General features: G+C 33.7%; 1 protein-coding gene across 8 annotated transcripts in view; it reads left to right on the top strand.

Annotated features, from left to right (window-relative positions):
- The window catches only part of sorbs2a (sorbin and SH3 domain containing 2a), a 152,662-nt gene that overhangs the window by 81,031 nt on the left and 53,846 nt on the right, over window positions 1-17,785 (top strand). For 3 of the 8 annotated variants that reach the window (NM_001443151.1, NM_001443152.1, NM_001443150.1), the window contains 3 exon segments: window positions 8,539-8,595; window positions 13,989-14,015; window positions 14,238-14,362. In NM_001443151.1, coding sequence (NP_001430080.1) covers window positions 8,586-8,595; window positions 13,989-14,015; window positions 14,238-14,362 — 162 coding nt within the window. In that variant the 5' untranslated portion in view covers window positions 8,539-8,585. 8 annotated transcript variants of the gene reach the window in all.

The raw sequence follows: 17,785 nt of genomic DNA, 5'->3' as shown, positions 1-17,785 counted from the left end.
GAGAACAGACTCTGCCATTTAATAGCAACATGAACATCACCAGATCTTATTTAGGTTTTTTGGCTGGCTTGCCACAACAAAGGAGCTTTTTAAACAAAGTTCTTAACAATTGCAGCAGCCAAGATATATAAATGTTGAAAATGACAGGGCTAAGAGCCCAACTAAAGCAAACTCTGTTCTCCATGATGGTGACGTAAAACTTTAACTTTTTCTCAAGAAGAACTTTAGTAAATGTTATACAAAAATACATGTATTAAGTAATAAGTGTAGCTGGTGATGATGTTTGTAGAGTTGTTTAATCATCCGCTGATCATTTAAATGATTTAATCATTTGTTGTTCTTCAGGTTATTTCATTATAAAGCTGTGACTAAAGTTTTGCATGTTCTGTTCTTGTTTTTCCCTTCAGTATTTCTTCATTTGTTCATTGTTAATCCTCAATTATCATTTAATTAGTCAGTTAATTAATGAATTTACTTCAGCTTTGCTCCATGTTTCTTGAACACTCAGTAGTGTGGACACTTCAATTAAAACTGAAGTATATGCTCTGGGGTTTAAAGGGTTAAAGGTGTGAGAGGTAAAAACACAGTGTAAAAATGTATTTTAACAGTAATATACTGTTAATTTACACAACGGAAGTAGACTGTAAAAAAACAGTATATTGCTGGCAACCACAGCTGCCAGTAGATTACTGTTAAATCAAGGAAAAAACAGTATTTTACTGTAAAACCTGAAGCTAATTTCTTCTGTCTGTCACCGTTGTGGAGGAGAGTAGAGTCAGTGTATGAGTTAAAGATGAACAATGAACTGCTGATGTTATTCTGCATGTTTCTATATTTAAAGACAGCGGCTGTTTAGTTGCTGATGCAGTCAGAATCTCTCTGGTGATTCCAGATTTACATGTATGTGTGCTGTTGTGAAAAATAAGACATTAGAGTTAAACCAAACTTTTCTAATTAACTAAAATAAGTTATCATTATAAATATGCTTCTAAGCATATAAAGCACATTACTTCATAAACTCATTCAGCAGTTGACCAAGTTGAGGCAGTTGCTTTCAGTGAGCAAAATTAGTTCAATTGAGTATTGTGTAAATCAATGTAGTCCATGTATTTTTACAGCAACATACTGTAAAATAACAGTACATTGCTGGCAACTGCAGCTGCCAGTATTTTCCTGTTTTTTAACGGGACAATTTTTAACAGTGTAACAGTCTACTTATTTATAAGAGTTAGTTGACATGTAGATGCAATGTAACTTAAATTTAACAAATGGACCATCAAAACAAAGTGTGACCATTGATTTGTGACCATTTTGATTATTGTTTGCAACCATAACATGTAATAAATGTACATTTATATAATTTAAATTTTTTTAAACTATATGTTTGTTTAAATGTAACATTGGTCAGGGTTAGCCAAAAATTCATTGAAATGTATTTTAAAATATAATACCAAATGCCTTAATTTTAGATGTTTAAATCAATGTAAACTACAAAATACAGTAATCACAATGTGTATCAAAATAAAATATAGTATTTTGTATTTTGAAAATACTACAAAATACTTTTTTTAACAAAGGTGCATGGCATTTCTTTGCAATTCTAACATCAATTAGACCTATTTGATCAATCCCTTCTCCATTAATCTAACTTAGGGAAGTAAACAATGTTTAATAGCAAATGTGGCCAGTAAAATTGCCCTCATCTCTGTACAATGATTAATCACCTCTTTATATTTTAAAAGGGGGATAAATAAAGAGTTCATGAATCTTTTGTTCACAGATTTTTTTAGAAATGTAAATACTGTATTAGGAGTTTTTATTATTAATTATTTGTGTTTCGTATGTTGTGACATTTTAAGGCTTACATCGCTCCTTTTCATTAACTTTTATACAAATGTATACAATTTAGCCTTTAAATTAAAAAGTTATGACATGAATTTCTGTGAGATTGTGCTGGAAACTTCATTCAAAATGACTGAAAAATCGTATTGACACCAAACTGCTGAATGGTGGTGTTTTTTTTGTTTTTTTTATACAGCTGTTGTGACGCCTCCAGTCTGCCCATTGAAACTCTATCCATGTACTGTCCTGTCCCTGTACGCTGATCTAAAGTGCCGACATTCCATAGTCACTGTAAGTGTGTGTGAAAGGGAGAATTTAGGAGACCATAAATGAGTGTGTTGCCACTAACTCATGGTATAAAATGTCTGCATTAACACATGTGAAAGCCCACGCTGTACAGTGTTCTAGGAAATGGCTGAGGATGACTTTATTAGCTTGCAAGTCATGTCATAAAAGCTGTAAACAAACATTTAGAGCTACTGACAAAATCTGTACTGACCTGACTTTGGTTAGCTGCTCGACTAATCTGAAAATCTAGCAGCTGAGCATGTGAAACAATGGAGAATTACAGTTTTTACATTGAAGTGTGCAGCCGTGGCGGATAGTCCATTACATAACGGAAATGCCAGCTTAATTGCCTGTTAACACAAGCTGCAGATGGCATTGAATGCTTGTCACACTCAAGTACACCCAGAGGGCTTTGCACTAATATTGCCAGTATAATCAGGTGCTCAGAGCTGCAGCTGTCCATCAGAATAAAACATTTTTGAGGCTGGATTGAAAGGACTTGATTTTTTTCCTATCAGGAACAGGACTGTGAAAAGAATGTTACATTTGAAGCCAGGTGGACGATGAGATGATAAATAAGGAGAATTAATGTAATTTGTTTGATTGCAACTTTGTTAGTGTAAAATTGTAAATTTACACTTCAGTATTTAAGTGTTGATTCTGATTTGAGTCTGTTTGAGGTTTCATGTAGTCTAGAGTACATGAAATATGCAACCAACAGTAGTCTACAGAAAACTAAAAATCATTCCAGTAGGCACAGGACGTCAATATTGACGTCAGATTGACGTTGTACCCTAACGTCATGAGTATGTTGCATTTTGTTTGGATATGAAAATTGGGTTGACGTTAGAACGTCAACATCCAACGTCCAACCTAAAATCAACCAAATATCAACGTCTGATGATGTTGTGTTGACGTTTTCACCATGATGTCTATCAGACTTTGCATTTTGGTAGCCTTACCTGACAGATAAATGTCAGTAATTGACATCAATATGACTTTAGTTTAAGATGTAGGCTCAGCGTTGGACTTTGTACACTTTCCAACACAACCTAAAACCAGCCGAATATCAACGTCATTATTAGATGTCCAAATAATATTGTCCTTTGATGCTGACTAGACATTGAATTTTAAATCTAATCTAATTTTAATGTCTTATGATGTCGTGTGCCCGCTGGGTGTTTAGAGAATTGCCTGAAACAGATTGAGTTTGATAAAAAAATGAAGGGAAAAAAAGATGAAGCACCTAAAAACAACCCAGGCTCATTAGAAATGTGTGCCTCAGCTTAAATTTTTAAAATGTAAAATACATCGTTCCATTTTCTTACACGTTTCAGATGACAAATCTACTAGAGGCCACTGTGTTTTACCTTATATTTAGTATTGTATGCTTCACCAACTTGAACCTGAAACCTTAGCATCACATGTCCAACACCATACAAAGTGAGCTACCGAGCAAGCTGACCATGCCAGAAAAGTTATCCATATGGTGACAGATACAGTCAGGGTGCTTTCACCTAGACTTTTGTTTCGGAATCTGTCTCGTTTGCCCAGTTAGCGCAGCTCGTTTGGCATATGTGAAACCAGCAATTGTCCTAGGATCCGCCTCAAAACAATTGGTCCAAGATCGCCTGAATGAGGTGGTCTTGGCTCTTTTGAAACAAACTCTGGAGAGGATCGATTGTAGTGAGAAAACGATACGATCCGAGCCCGGCTATATCACAGTGTATTATGGATATGTAATATTTATACAGCTATATGAAGAGAGAATTTTGAGTAGGGTGGGATGTCATTCCTACCGGTAAATGTGCTTTTCATGTAAAATACGAAAGTGAAAGCATACTGAACTATTAACAAGAGCTGATTAGGATAATTGACCTAACAGAAAGCCTGTAATGCATTAGCCAACTGCTATGTATGAGAAAGTCCAGCCTGATCTCACGAGAAAACGTAAGTATTTTACGTTTTGCCAGTTTAGTGGCTAATTCGTACAAATTCAAAGAGTTCAGTTGTACGAAATGGTATGATTTTAAAAAGGAGGCGTGGCACCTAACCCCACCCCTAACCCCAATCATCATTGGGGGATAAGCATTTGTGCTAAATTGTACGAATTAGATCGTACGAATTCATACGAATTAGCCACTAAATGAAAAAGTTACGAATTGCCGTGAGATTGTGTTGGAAAGTCTTACTTCTGCTCTATATATAGTGATGATGTCTGTGGGTGTCACCATTTGAAATGAAAGTGCAGCTTTTTGCTTATAATGTCTTTTTGCTCATTGCCATAACTTGGCAACTGAACGAGACTGCAAAATAAACCATGAAACACTGACCAATGTAAAGAAAATTTACTCACACATGCCTTGTTTTAGCTATTATGGTCCATTTAGAAACTTTGCAGTTGAAAGCAAACCTCATTAAGAACAAAAAGCAACAATGTAACAATTTTAATTCCTGTTTTGGAACAAATGAATCGATTGACAGGTGTGAAAGCACCCTAAGTCAGGCAACTTATTTGATAAAAACTGTACACATTTTTATAAGGTTTTATTTGATGTTGTGCAAAGAACTGCATGACAATAATTAATTATTTGTCAATATTATGTCTTTGTAAACATCATTAGTGTGAGAATGAACAAAAGTCGTTAGCATCATACACCCCCTTACTATTCATTTTACCTAGAAACTGGAGTCAAAACATGTTGAAGTACACTTTGGCAGTTTTATACAATTGCAGGCTGAAGCATGAATGGCCAAACAGTGTTGTCTGAAAACCGTTTGGAAAAAAAAGCATGAAATTCTACAAATTCATGTCAAATCATCATCAATTTACCAACACATATAATAAGATTGACTGGTCTTATATAGTAATTAAATCTGGAAAGTGCAGTTGATCTTTAAATAGTCTGTGTTTTGCTTCCTTTTGATGGTGACCCAGAGACTCTTTCTTTTTAAAGATGCTACAACCTATTATTAGTGCTTTTAGTGTCTTTATTTTGGGTTCAACTAGTCGGGGAGAAAACTTCATGTCATTAATTTGAGCACACACCTTTCTAAAGTGTTCTTTTACAGTTTTTATGGTTTTAAGTGTAAGAGACAATTAGAAATGACATCTCTACCAGTTAGACGTATTAAGAAATGCTTTAGGCAGCATCATTTACACAATAAATATTGTGAAATGACCACACTGCCTTTTACAGATTAGACAGCATTCATCAGCACCAGAATGCTTGCAATCTGTCTTCAATGAATCTGGTCACACTTTACAAAAAGGTTACATTAGTTAATGTATTAACATAAACAAAGAACAATACATTTGCTTATATTTGGTACATGTAACATCAATGCAAATAAAGTTGTTCGTGTTAGTTCTTTTTAACTCACACAAGCAAGATTTTCACTTTTAATAAGTAATTTCTATGCATAAAAAATGCTTTATAAGTATTGTTCATACTTTGTAGATATTATTAAATATATCAACCAACATTAATGTAACTATATTGTAAAGTTAGACTAATGTTAAACGCATAGACTGTGGGATTTAGGGGATGGTCAATTGTTACTAAGGGGCAATAGTGTGTCAAAAATATGCCTCTGTGTCATTGTCAGCACCACCAAAAGCTTGTCAGCAGATCCAATCCTTCAATTAGCCCAAATTCTGACCTTACTATTTGAAAGCTGGAGCAGAAAGCATGTCTGACCAGATCAGGCAAGTGATTTTTTTTCCATCTTCCATTTCCAACTTTTGTTGAGTTCTGTTCTTAGTTTACAAAAGTGGTGTAAACCAGTGTTGTTTTCTGCAACCATTACAAATCCCTATGCAATATCAAAATCACTCAATCATGTTTCTTCTCCTTTTTGATGTTTGGTTGAATTTAGCAGATTGTTTTGTTTACAGTATGTCTACCTGCCAAAATGCATCTTGATTGATTCCATGTGATTGGCTGATTAAAATGTTTACGTTGTTGTTGTTGTTGTTGTTGTTGTTGTTGTTGTTGTTGTTGTTGTTGTTTTAAGGGGCAGTTAAACAGGTGTACCTAATAAAGTGGCCAGTGAGTGTAGCAGTGTGCAATAATAATTGTAGCATTGATGACTGGAAGAGAAGGCAGGATCTCGAGCACAAGATGGTCAGATTTTATTCTAGTGCATGTTTAAATGGAAAAAACATGAAAAGCATCAGATTTTACTGTAAACTGTTTAGTTAGGCCAAAAAGCAGGCCTCTCAAGTTAAAACTTATAGTCTTTATTTGTGCTCATATCAGTTTGTCCAAGTACTGTTTAGCATCATAATTATGATTAACTGGAAAATATGAAAGTGCTTAACCTTTAGAAAAATATACATGGCAAACACTCAAAAAAATTCTTAGTTATCTCAATTCTTACGTTTTTTTTTACTTAAATGTTTGGGCGACATGGTGGCTCAGTGGTCAGCACTGTCGCCTCACAGCAAGAAGGTCACTGGTTCGAGTCTCGACTGGGTCAGTTGGCATTTTTGTGTGGAGTTTGCATGTTTTCCTGTTGTGTTTGAATGAGTGTGCATGGATGTTTTTTAATACTGGGTTGCAGCTGGAAGGGCATCCGCTGTGTAAAACATATGCAGGAGAAGTTGGCGGTTTATTCCACTGTGATGACCCCAGATGAATAAAGGGACTAAGCCAAATGAAAATGAATGAATGAACTCAAATGATTTATGTTCAATCAACTTAAATTTTAAAATAATTAAGCTATCTTAATTTGTGTTGGTACTACGTAAATGAATTGTGTGGAACACATCTTTTTTAGCTATAGTAAAAAAACACTCAATGTTGAAACTCAATTGTTCAAACTACTTATTTAAAATGAGCTGAAACACAATTTTTGAGATTTTGTTAGGATAACCTATTTTTTTTATGCTCAATCCACATAAATATGTTAAAAGTGTTAAATTAACTTAATAAATTTGTGTTGGGTCAACAAGAATTAATTGTGTGGAACCCCACATTTTTTTACAGTGAATGCTGGGTTCCACACAAAGGATTTGTGTTGGGACAACATGAAAGAATTAATTTAACCTATTAGTTTTTACAAATTTAGGTGGATTGAACATAAAACAGTTAAGTTGTCCCAACAAAATCTCAAAAACTGTGTTTCAGCTTATTTTAAATAAGATGTTTGAACAAGCAACAAACATTTTTTTTGAGTGTAATAAACATGTTTTTTGTTTGTTTGTTTGTTTGTTTTTTTGTTTTGCAAACGTATTGTTTTTACAGCTAATAATGTTTAAACCATGATAATGAAGCAAAACCATGCAGTATTTACCATAGTTTAACAACAATAACCTTTTTTTGTAAAACCAAACAGTTAAGTTTTCAGAATAGTTTTCTGTAAACTCTATTTGTGTTAAAGAGCCTAAGAAACTTATGGTCTATACAACGTGTTGTACGTGTTGTATATTTAATATGACAAGTAAAAGTATTGATTCCACTGTGTGATTCTGAATCACTTTAAGACCTCAATGTGTGCCATACAGTAGCTTTAGTTACAGAAACTTAAACAGTGTTGACAACATTTTCACGCTCTGGGTGTAACACATCTCTCATGGCAAGTTATAAATCTTTCATTGGCAAAGGGATATTCGACAACTGGATCTTATTTTTATTTTTAAATACTCTCTCTCTCTTTCTCTCTCTCATCATTCACTCATTCTCTTGCTATCTCTGCCTCTCTATTTAATCCATTATGTCTGTTAGCCCAGTGAACACATGAGATGCATTGTCAGTTATTATAAGGAGTGTGCTTAAAAACCCTCGACTGCTAGGGCAGCGGCATGATCATAACATTATCCAAAAATAATTTCTGCATGTTATCATGTTAACATGTCTGTTGGGCAACATAATTTAGTACGAGACAAAAATACTAAGATGAGATCCCACCACAAACATTCCACATCTCAACCATCATGATTGCAAATGCTGACAGTGATGAAAGAGAGTCAAATATGTGTGTAGTACACTATAAAATTAACACATAGCAGGCAGACCATATGTATTCCTGGTGTCCAGACTGTCTGGTGTCAGTCAGAGTATTACTACGAACACACACTGACGCCAAAGTCAGTGTGGTCTGTCATGGATCCATATTAAGGTCTATGTCTCCATTTGATACACAAGAAACATGTTTAAAATAGAATATCTTCTATATTCACTACTCTAATTAAATATAACCTGTGCTAGTCATAGAAAATCTAGATAAAAATACACAGTCACTAAACAGATTAGTCACTTTAGCATGCAGTATTAGTTGTTAAACAGCACTGTATACAGAGAGTACGCTAACAAATTAGCATGCTAATTCTTCTTTAAAATGCTTACTTGTAGCTATTCATGTGCATTTTTGAGATTACTAAGAAAAGTTTGAAATGTTTTACAGGTGAAAAGTGTCCTTGTTGAGAACACAGATCAGTGGAGATCTTCATCATGAATACAGGTAAGCCTGTTAGCTGCTAGCACAACAAAGTTATTTACTGTATTTTCAAGGACATATTTGAAGGACATAAAATAACATTTGATAACCAAATCTGACAAAAAAAAAGGATTCACATATGAGAACACATATGATTCTGGTTCAATAACAATTAAATGTCCAACCAAACGCACTGCATTGCTTCAACATATACATATCTGGTCAGAATTATTAGCCAACCTTTGAATTTTGGATTTTTTTTTTTTCTCTTTTAAAAATTTCCCAAATTATGTTTAACAGAGCAAGGAAATTTTCACAGTATGTCTGATAATATTTTTTTCTTCTGGAAAAAGTCTTATTTGTTTTATTTCGGCTAGAATAAAAGCAGTTTTAAATTTTTATAAAACTATTTAAGGTCAAAATGATTGGCCCCGTTTAAGCTATATTTTTTCGATAGTCTACAGAACAAACTATTATGTTTAGAAATGTGTTGGAAAAAATAGTGAAGATAGATAGAAGTTTTTTTGATCAAAACTGTACACATTTTTTATTAGTTTTTATCTAGCGTTAGGCAAAGAACTGCATGAAAATAACGATTTATTCATTAATAATACAGTGTGTCTTCGTAAATATCATAAGTGTGGAAATGAGCAAAAGTTGTTAGCACCATACTGCTCAATACTGTTGATTTTTACCTAGAAATTGCAGTCAAACACAGGTACAGTTTCACAAAAGTGCAGGCCAAAGCATAAATGGCCTAACAGTCTTGCCTAAAAACCTTTCAGTGGAACTGTTTAACTCCTCTGTTAAACAGAAATTGGGGGAAAAAAAATAAGAGGAGCTAATAATTCAGTAGGGGCTGATAATTCTGACTTCAACTATACTGACAACTAATACTGCTTATTTTGAAAATCACACTGTTTTTAGTTCAAAATCCTGCTTTTATTCACTACATTAATTATTAAATATGTTCTGATCAACCAAAGGCTGCATCCAAAATTGCATGAGTACAGTAGGAACTTAATTTGAATTACTTCAACATTTTGTGACCGCCAAATTGTACCAGATGTACTCCATTTGCATGTTGTAACTATCATCATCATATCCGTCACTTTACCATTCACAAATCTTCTCCCAAGGCCTTGTGGGATAGTAAAGTGTCCAATGGAAGCACACTTCTTAATCTCAAAAGAAGTAGTAAGTCATTCAGGTGCTTTCTTTTGCATATTATTATAAAGTTTTGGATGCAGAGGTTATTATTTTAACATTTCTACATTGCTTTGCTAATTGTAATGGCTAAAATAGTGCGATTCAAAAGTTTGTGGTCAGTAAGATGTGTATGTTTTTAACGTCTCTTGTGCTTCCTTATTATTAAAATTACAATAAAAACAGTATTACTGTGAAATATTAGTAGTGGTTGTGATATATGTATGTGATATATATTTTACTAAATGTAATGTATTTCAACAGTAATTGCTTTAGTTTCTAGTGTCACATTAGGATATTAAGTTCTGTGTCTTCATTTGGTACAAGAAAAATATTTAAAATGGAATATTCTCTATGATTGCCACTCTAATTACATATAACCTGTGCTAGTCGCAGAACATCTTGGTAAAAATACACAGTCGCTAAACAGATTAGTCACTTGAGCATGCGGTATTAACTGTTAAACAGCAGTGGATAAAAATATTATTAGTTGTAGTTTTCAAATGTGACATAATTTAATAAATGTAATGTATTTCAACAGCAATTACTTCAGTTTCTAGTGTCACATTCAGAAATTATTCTTTAATACCTCGAACTGGCACTTAAAATGTTTTCATTATCATAATTTATTTTTGACAACATTATTAATAGCTAAACTGTCAATTATTTTTCTTAAACTGACACCAAACTTTTGATCAGTGCTGTACATATTTTCATTATTTAATTTTTTCGCAATGCCTGTTTGTGCAATAATGTTGCCTTTACAATGCATGTGCTTTGCTTTCTGATTGTTTTGCATGTGTGCTTCTGTGTGCGGGCTTGTGTGTGTGTGTGTGTGTGTGCAATCGAAGATACACCAGATAGCGGAGGATGTGCTCATAAAAGAGCATCCCTGTCACTCACTCTGTGGCCTGTGAAGAGGGTCCAGAGCACCCCCAACCTGTACACTGCTGCAGGTATCAGGCATGGAGCCAACAAACACTGATCTTTTGAATCTATTCACTTATCAGTGTTTCCTTCTTCCCAGTGCTATTTATGTGCACATTTGACATGTGGACATGTTTTGTCCAAGATTCATATTTTTGGTCAATGAATAGTTCTTCCCTAAAATGTATATTCTGTCATTATGCATTCTGTTGTCCTTTTCCTTGTCATGTTTTCCATGTTGTCTCCTTATCCCTGTCTTACTTTTAGTGGATATGTTGTTTTATCAAATAAATGTATAAAGATATACAAGAACAGAAAGATTGGATACATATTTAAAAACAGCATAAATAAATTAAATAAATCCATTAAATCCATTACTCCATTACATCCATTAATCCATTAAATTAAGTTATAACAATAGCCAATACAAAGTTAATGTAAGTCATCATGTGCCTTAATGCATTTATAATATAAAAATGCAGCAATTAATGATTAAGGCTAACTAAATCTAAATGCTAAAACTATAAATTGGTAATTTATAAGCATTTTTCTTGCTTAAAATAAGCAAATTGTTTTAATAGACTTACCATTAAGGTGATGAAAGTTATTTGGGTTACTTAATAAATAACAATATACAGGTTATGATATATACATATATATATATATATAATGCAAACATTTTTTTATTATTAATTAAATTTAAATCAATACAAAAAATAGTTCAATGCAAAATGTCAAACTGTCTGTAAAATAAAAATCTATCTAAAAATTATTTTTTGTTGATTTCTAATTGCTTACCAGCCCACAAAGAGAATTTGACACTAGATATAGATTGCATCTCTGCACAAGACATCTGGCCATAGAAGAAATGGTCGTGCCCAACTGAGCCTGGTTTCTCTCAAGATTTTTTTAATTCTTCACTTTCGCCAACACACTGAACTGAGCTACACTGCATATGTTTTACGCAGCGGATGCCCTTCCAGCTGCAACCCATTTCTGGGAAACACCTATACACACTCAATCACACACATACACTAGGCCAATTTTAGCTTACCAAATTCACCTGTACTGCATGTATTTGGACTTATATGTGGACCGAACATGGGGAGAGCATGCAAACTCCACACAGAAATGCCAACTGACCCAGCTGAGGCTCGAACCAGTGACCTTCTTATTGTGAGGCAATTGTATATGTCACCGACACCGACATTGGGATGAAATGTTAAATTTCACATTTTTGAAAAAGAAATTAATATTAAAAAATGTATATAATAAATGTGAAATATATTTATTTGTTTACATATAGTCAGTGAAACACTTTAGTGTTTATTAAACTCATTTGGTCATCTTCTGTTTCTTTTAAAGTCTTTAAATTTAATATTAAGCCTTGAAGGGCAAATACTTAATTTAATTCATGGGGCATATAATTCAATAAATATTATTCAATAATTCATATAAAACATAAAATTTAATAAATATTAACATATTAATTAGATCAAATAGAACTTTGATAATTTACATTTAAAGAACCCTTAAGGTCTCTGTCATGATAAAGTATGAAAGAAAACTGTTTCACACATGTTGTTTGCTATATGGAATGCAAAAACTGTGAAGCTCAATATCTCAAAATCATTCAGAATGCAGATAGAACCTTATAATTCTAAGGTGATGGTATGTTTTTTTTTTCTGAACATAGCTTGTCCTGTTACGGTTTTCCTATTGAATATAATCTACAATAAGTGGCCTTCTAACTTGCAATTAAGCTATTAATTAATCAATCAATCAGTCAATCAATCAATCAAAGTAAAGCTCGGTATGTATTCAGCTGTACTAATAGACACTGTTTGGGTTTTAATCAACAGAACCCTTAAACGCTTTACACTTTCATTCAACATGTAATAGTATACCATGTAGAGCATCTGTATTTCAGTGCTATACTAAGACCCCAACATTTTTACTATTATATTCTGCTCGAGTGAGTCTGTTAAAAAAGTGACATGCTGTCAGGACCTGCCAAAGATACAACAACGCAGCTGTACATAAAGGAAAACTGCTGTCCACACAAAAGCAGTCAAGCACGTATTCGCAGATGCACTGCTGTGCTCGCTTTGTGTTGAATTGTTTAAGGCACAGGCGTGTTTGATTGAAATAAAATGGATATCAGTTTAAATAGCACAACTGAGACGATCCCATTCACTTTCACTTGAAATCTCTGTCATTCTTTTGAAATAGAACAGCATAGGGCTAGAATTAAATTGTAAAACTAAACTCATATTAAAGCTTTTTTTTATGTCCAAGTTTATGTAATGTTGTATTTTTATAATCAGCATTATGGAGTAGGTAACTAGTTATGTAACTTTGTGTGGTCTTACTAGCTCTCTCTGTGTTGTGTTCAGTACAGACTCTGCTCTTTAATCTTCTGTTCTCTGTAATTCTGCATCTCTCTTTTTAATTCCCATACTGTGGCCATTCATCTCTCTAGTTATATGTTTTCCAACCATTTTCAATGGGGCATCAATGGCAGGATGGCAGCAAAAGTAGTCAAATCTAAGGATTAACAACAACAAAAAGAGTAAAGAATTAAAGAGTAAAGTACTTTCAAATAAAAGTGTATTAAAATGTATTAAAAACTAGGCTATGTTCCCCCTTATTTGACTCTGCACAATTTTGTTTATGATTTGTTCACATATTCACCAACTTTGGATGTTATGACTTGATTGAATAGGTGGTATCAGTGGATATCAGCTAATAGATATGGGCCAGTAGGAGCCTTCTACGCCTACTAGTAGGCTCAGAAGGCAGCTATCATCCATCCACATGGTTAATAAGCTATACTAATAGAGAAGACTCCATGATCTGTTTTTACTTTACTGTGACAGTTGGGGTGAGGTAGACGTTAACAAAATTGGTTAAATAATATAAATAATACTTGTTAACTTCTGGCTGCAACCGTATGTGATTTATAGCTGATTAACCATGTGCGGCGCAGAAGGCCCCTACAGGCACATATCTATCAGCTGATAACCACTGATAACACCCATTAAATCGTGTGATAACATTATATATATATATATATATATATATATATATATATATATATATATATATATATATATATATATATATATATATATTCACAAATACAGTGTTTTCACATATTTGTTGTGGTTTTCTGTGGTCAGTAGTGTTCTCATAAATCATAAATGCAGTTTTTGGTAGCTTCTTTGTGTAATATTTTAAAATACTATGGTTATGTTTATACAGTACATCTTTATTTTCTACAGGTAGTGATTCCCAGTCGTCAGATTCAGGCAAGTAATTGTTTAAAAATGTCTCTGATTTCATCACTTTTATATGAATATCCATGCAAACAATGGCCAATCATTTGTACAATTAAGCGTTTGGAAACCTAAAATGATGATGATGATGATGATGATGATGATGATAATAATAATAATAATAATAATAATAATTTCATATGTTTTAATTTTTTTTTTTTTTTTTTTTTTTTGCATGTGTGTATGTATGAGCAGATGCCTGGCGTTCACGGAGTGTCTCCGAGGGATTGAGAAATGGAGATGCCGGCAGCTCATCCTTGACCTCAAAAGGCTTTCGCAGTGTTAAACCCAACCTGCAGGACAAGAAATCTCCCACACCAGTACATATTTATTTATAATACATTTTTATTTAGTTATGGGCTGTTGCTAAATCACTTGCTTGATCACACTGCCATTATAGTATATGTTGTACCATTTTCATTTTTCACAACAGGTTATCCTCTTCCTCTTTTTTATTTTTTTAAAGTTACTTTGAATTTGTTCTGTTTTTTTCTACTTTAAAGCTAGTTTAAAGGGTGTTTAGAAATGGGATCTTATTAACTAAATATATTATGGGATAGTTCTCCTAAAAATGACAACTCCTTTACTCTCCCTCCACTTGTTCCAATTTAATTTTTTTTTTCTGTTTATGTTGAACACAAAATAAGAAATTTTGAAGAATGTTGGAAGCAGTTTACTTCTATAGTATTTTGTTTTACTATTGATGTCTACTGTGGTGTGCCAATTTCCTATTTCTGCACAATGTTGTATTTTGTGTTCAATAGAATAAAGATACTCCTAAAGGTCTGCAAGGCTCCTAAGCATCATGAGATTTTTAAAATATTATGATATTTTAAACAGTATATTCCAGACATTAAAAGTCAAGGAAATATTTTATGTAGTTATTATTTTTTGGTCCAAATTAAGAAATATTAGTGTTTTTTGTTTGTCATTTTAGGTTTTAGTTTAATTTCATCAAAATATAATTGTTTATAGATATACATTATATATCATGCTGTTTTATGGCTATACGGTTAATTTACTTTTAACAGCTCCATTTTAGCCAATTTCCACTAAGTTGTATGGTAAGGTGGGCTTTTTTGCCCATTTCCACAGTCAAAAAACAACCATACCATTCCATTTTGGGCACCCTTTCCAAAAGGTAGCTAGCACAACAGAACGGTACCAAAAGGGTGGAGCTAAATATGCAGCTGAATGCTATTGGTTTACAGAGAATCGTCATTAGCACATGCAACAAGCCAGGAGAATAAAAACACAGGTATGACACTGTAAAAATACATACTGTATACCTGATCTCAAACTAATCTTGTTGTCTTCTTGTGACAAACAGCCACATAGATAATCAAAATTTTAAGAAGTTTGGCTTCAAAATAACCACTTGACTGGGTCTAAGACTGCATGCCAGATTAAAATGTACTGTAGATCAGTGTTTCTCAACCATGTTCCTGGAAGACCACCAGCTCTGCACATTTTCATGTCTTCTTAACCAAACACACCTGATTCAGATCATCAGCTCATTAGCAGAGACTAAAAGACCTGTAATGGGTGTGACAGACAAAGAAGACAACCAAAACATGCAGTGTTGGTGGTCCTCCAGTAACGTGGTTGAGAAACACTGCTGTAGATGATAGAAAAGACAGTTTGTACATTTTGTAAAGCTACTTTTTTGTTTATTTTTTCTAAATATGTCATAGATTATCAATTGGTGTTTAAAAAGTTTATTAGTTATTTAGTTAGTTAGTTTAGTTAGATTCATTAATCGTAAAGCATCCAAACATAAAATAGAGACACAAAATTTTTGTTGCATCATGCATAATGATATTCCATGATAACATATATTTTTATTATTAAAATATACTTTTAAAATTATATTGTTAATATATAAGCAGCAGTGAACTGTTTTTCCATCTATTAGATGTCATGAAAAATCTGTTTTTTACTCAGTGAAAGTCTGTAAGTATTTGGGAACCCTGTGTTTGGAATCAGTTCATGATGATATGGTGATAAAGGATATGGGGGCATTTTTGGGTGAACTATCCTTTAAACCTCTGATTCAATGTACTCTGAACTGGTTTTGTATATATTTAAATGACCTTTTCTCCATCAGGTCCCCTTGCCTCCCCCTCGGAGAGAGAGCTATCACATGACCCCTAACCCTCCATCTTACAGTTCGCTCGCAATGCTGTCAAACGCCACATTCTCTCCCTCACAGAGTCATGATGCCATTTCCACAGGCTCTTACTCCATTCAGTCTAGTGCCACCTCCTCATACTCATACTCCAAGACCACCCGAACCTCCACTAACACCTCTGGAGCCCCTCTCGAGGAGTCCCCCTCCTCCCAGCAAGCTAATGCTAACAGTTTTATCTCTCGGGTCCTTGGAAGCAAATTGTCTTCCTCTAAATTTGCAACTGACCAACTAAACGCAGCACCTGTGACAAATATGATTACAACTGACCCTAAGACTAAAACTAAGCCAAAAGGAGCATTCACACCCTCACCGCTAGACCCCGCTAGCACTTCTGATTCACACATAGCCTCTCTCTCCATCCAGTTAGCTCCTCGCAGCCCCGAGCCCCGAGCAGAGAGCCGGTCTGAACCCAGGACAAATGCGGTGGACATCACTGACTCTACACGACCCCCTGTCATACCACCAAGACCAGCAGGCAGTTTGGTGGTATTACTGTCATTCATTTATAGTTATAATGTACACTTATACTACCAGTTAAAGGTTTGGAGTACATTTTAGAATGAAGCCTCTAATGATCAACTAAGACTGCATTTGTTTAAGAATGAAGTAAAACAATTATTGAATATTGTTTGAATTTCTTTTATAACATATTTTCAAATTCCTGTGAGGCTAAAGCTGAATTTTTAGCATCATTATTACTCCAGTTTTTAGTGTCAAATTATCTTTTAGAGTATGCTGGTTTGGTGCTCACTTATTATAGGAGAATTTTTCTTCTTCGGTTCTTCTTTTTCAGCTTTTTAGTCTGTCGCTCAACCATAGGTAACATGGCCAGCCGTTTGGTAACATTTTAATTATAAAGGCAAGAAACAAAACTAAATTTTGACAATTTCTAATTGCTTGTTTCAATACAATGCGAATGCACGCTATGAAACAATTGTTCATTTTGAATGGTCATTGCTGTTTGTTTAATTTTGCAATGTTCAAAGCACAATATCTTCTGAACATGGTTGAACAAGTTGAAAAATTAGGTTAAATTGTTAAATTGTCCTTTAAATTAAAAAAAAAAAAAAGCTTGCCAAAGTGTAATTAAGGCATTATAACCACAATGTTTTGGCTTGTTTAGACAAAGAGCATTTGGGAGAGCGCCATCTAGTGGTCAGGAGATACAAAAAAATGAGTCTTTTGGCTTAAAAATTCAGAAAGGATTTGCCAAATCACAAGACTAGTCACTTTAGATTTATAGCAGCAAACCGAGTCAATTCACACCTGATTCCCCATATCATTTATTTTGAGCATTAAACAGTTTGAATTTTGTTTGCATGGTTATGAAACTTGATATACAGTTAAAGTCAGAATTAGTAACCCCCCTGAATTATTAGCCCCCCCTGTTTATTTTTTACCCAATTTATGTTTAACGGAGAGAGTACTACAGAATAATTCTGATTTCAACTGTATATCTTCAACATCATGCCTTATAGATTGTTTCAGGGAAGTAACACCTTTTGGTAAAAAATTATCATGCGATTTTTCAGATTTCATGTCAATAGATCAA

Source organism: Danio rerio, chromosome 1 (genome assembly GCF_052040795.2).
Source record: "Danio rerio strain M-AB ecotype USA chromosome 1, GRCz13ab, whole genome shotgun sequence".
In the NCBI taxonomy this organism is placed as follows: domain Eukaryota; kingdom Metazoa; phylum Chordata; class Actinopteri; order Cypriniformes; family Danionidae; genus Danio; species Danio rerio.
The sequence above is the reverse complement of the archived record's forward strand: the minus strand, read 5'-3'. Positions and strand labels throughout refer to the sequence as shown.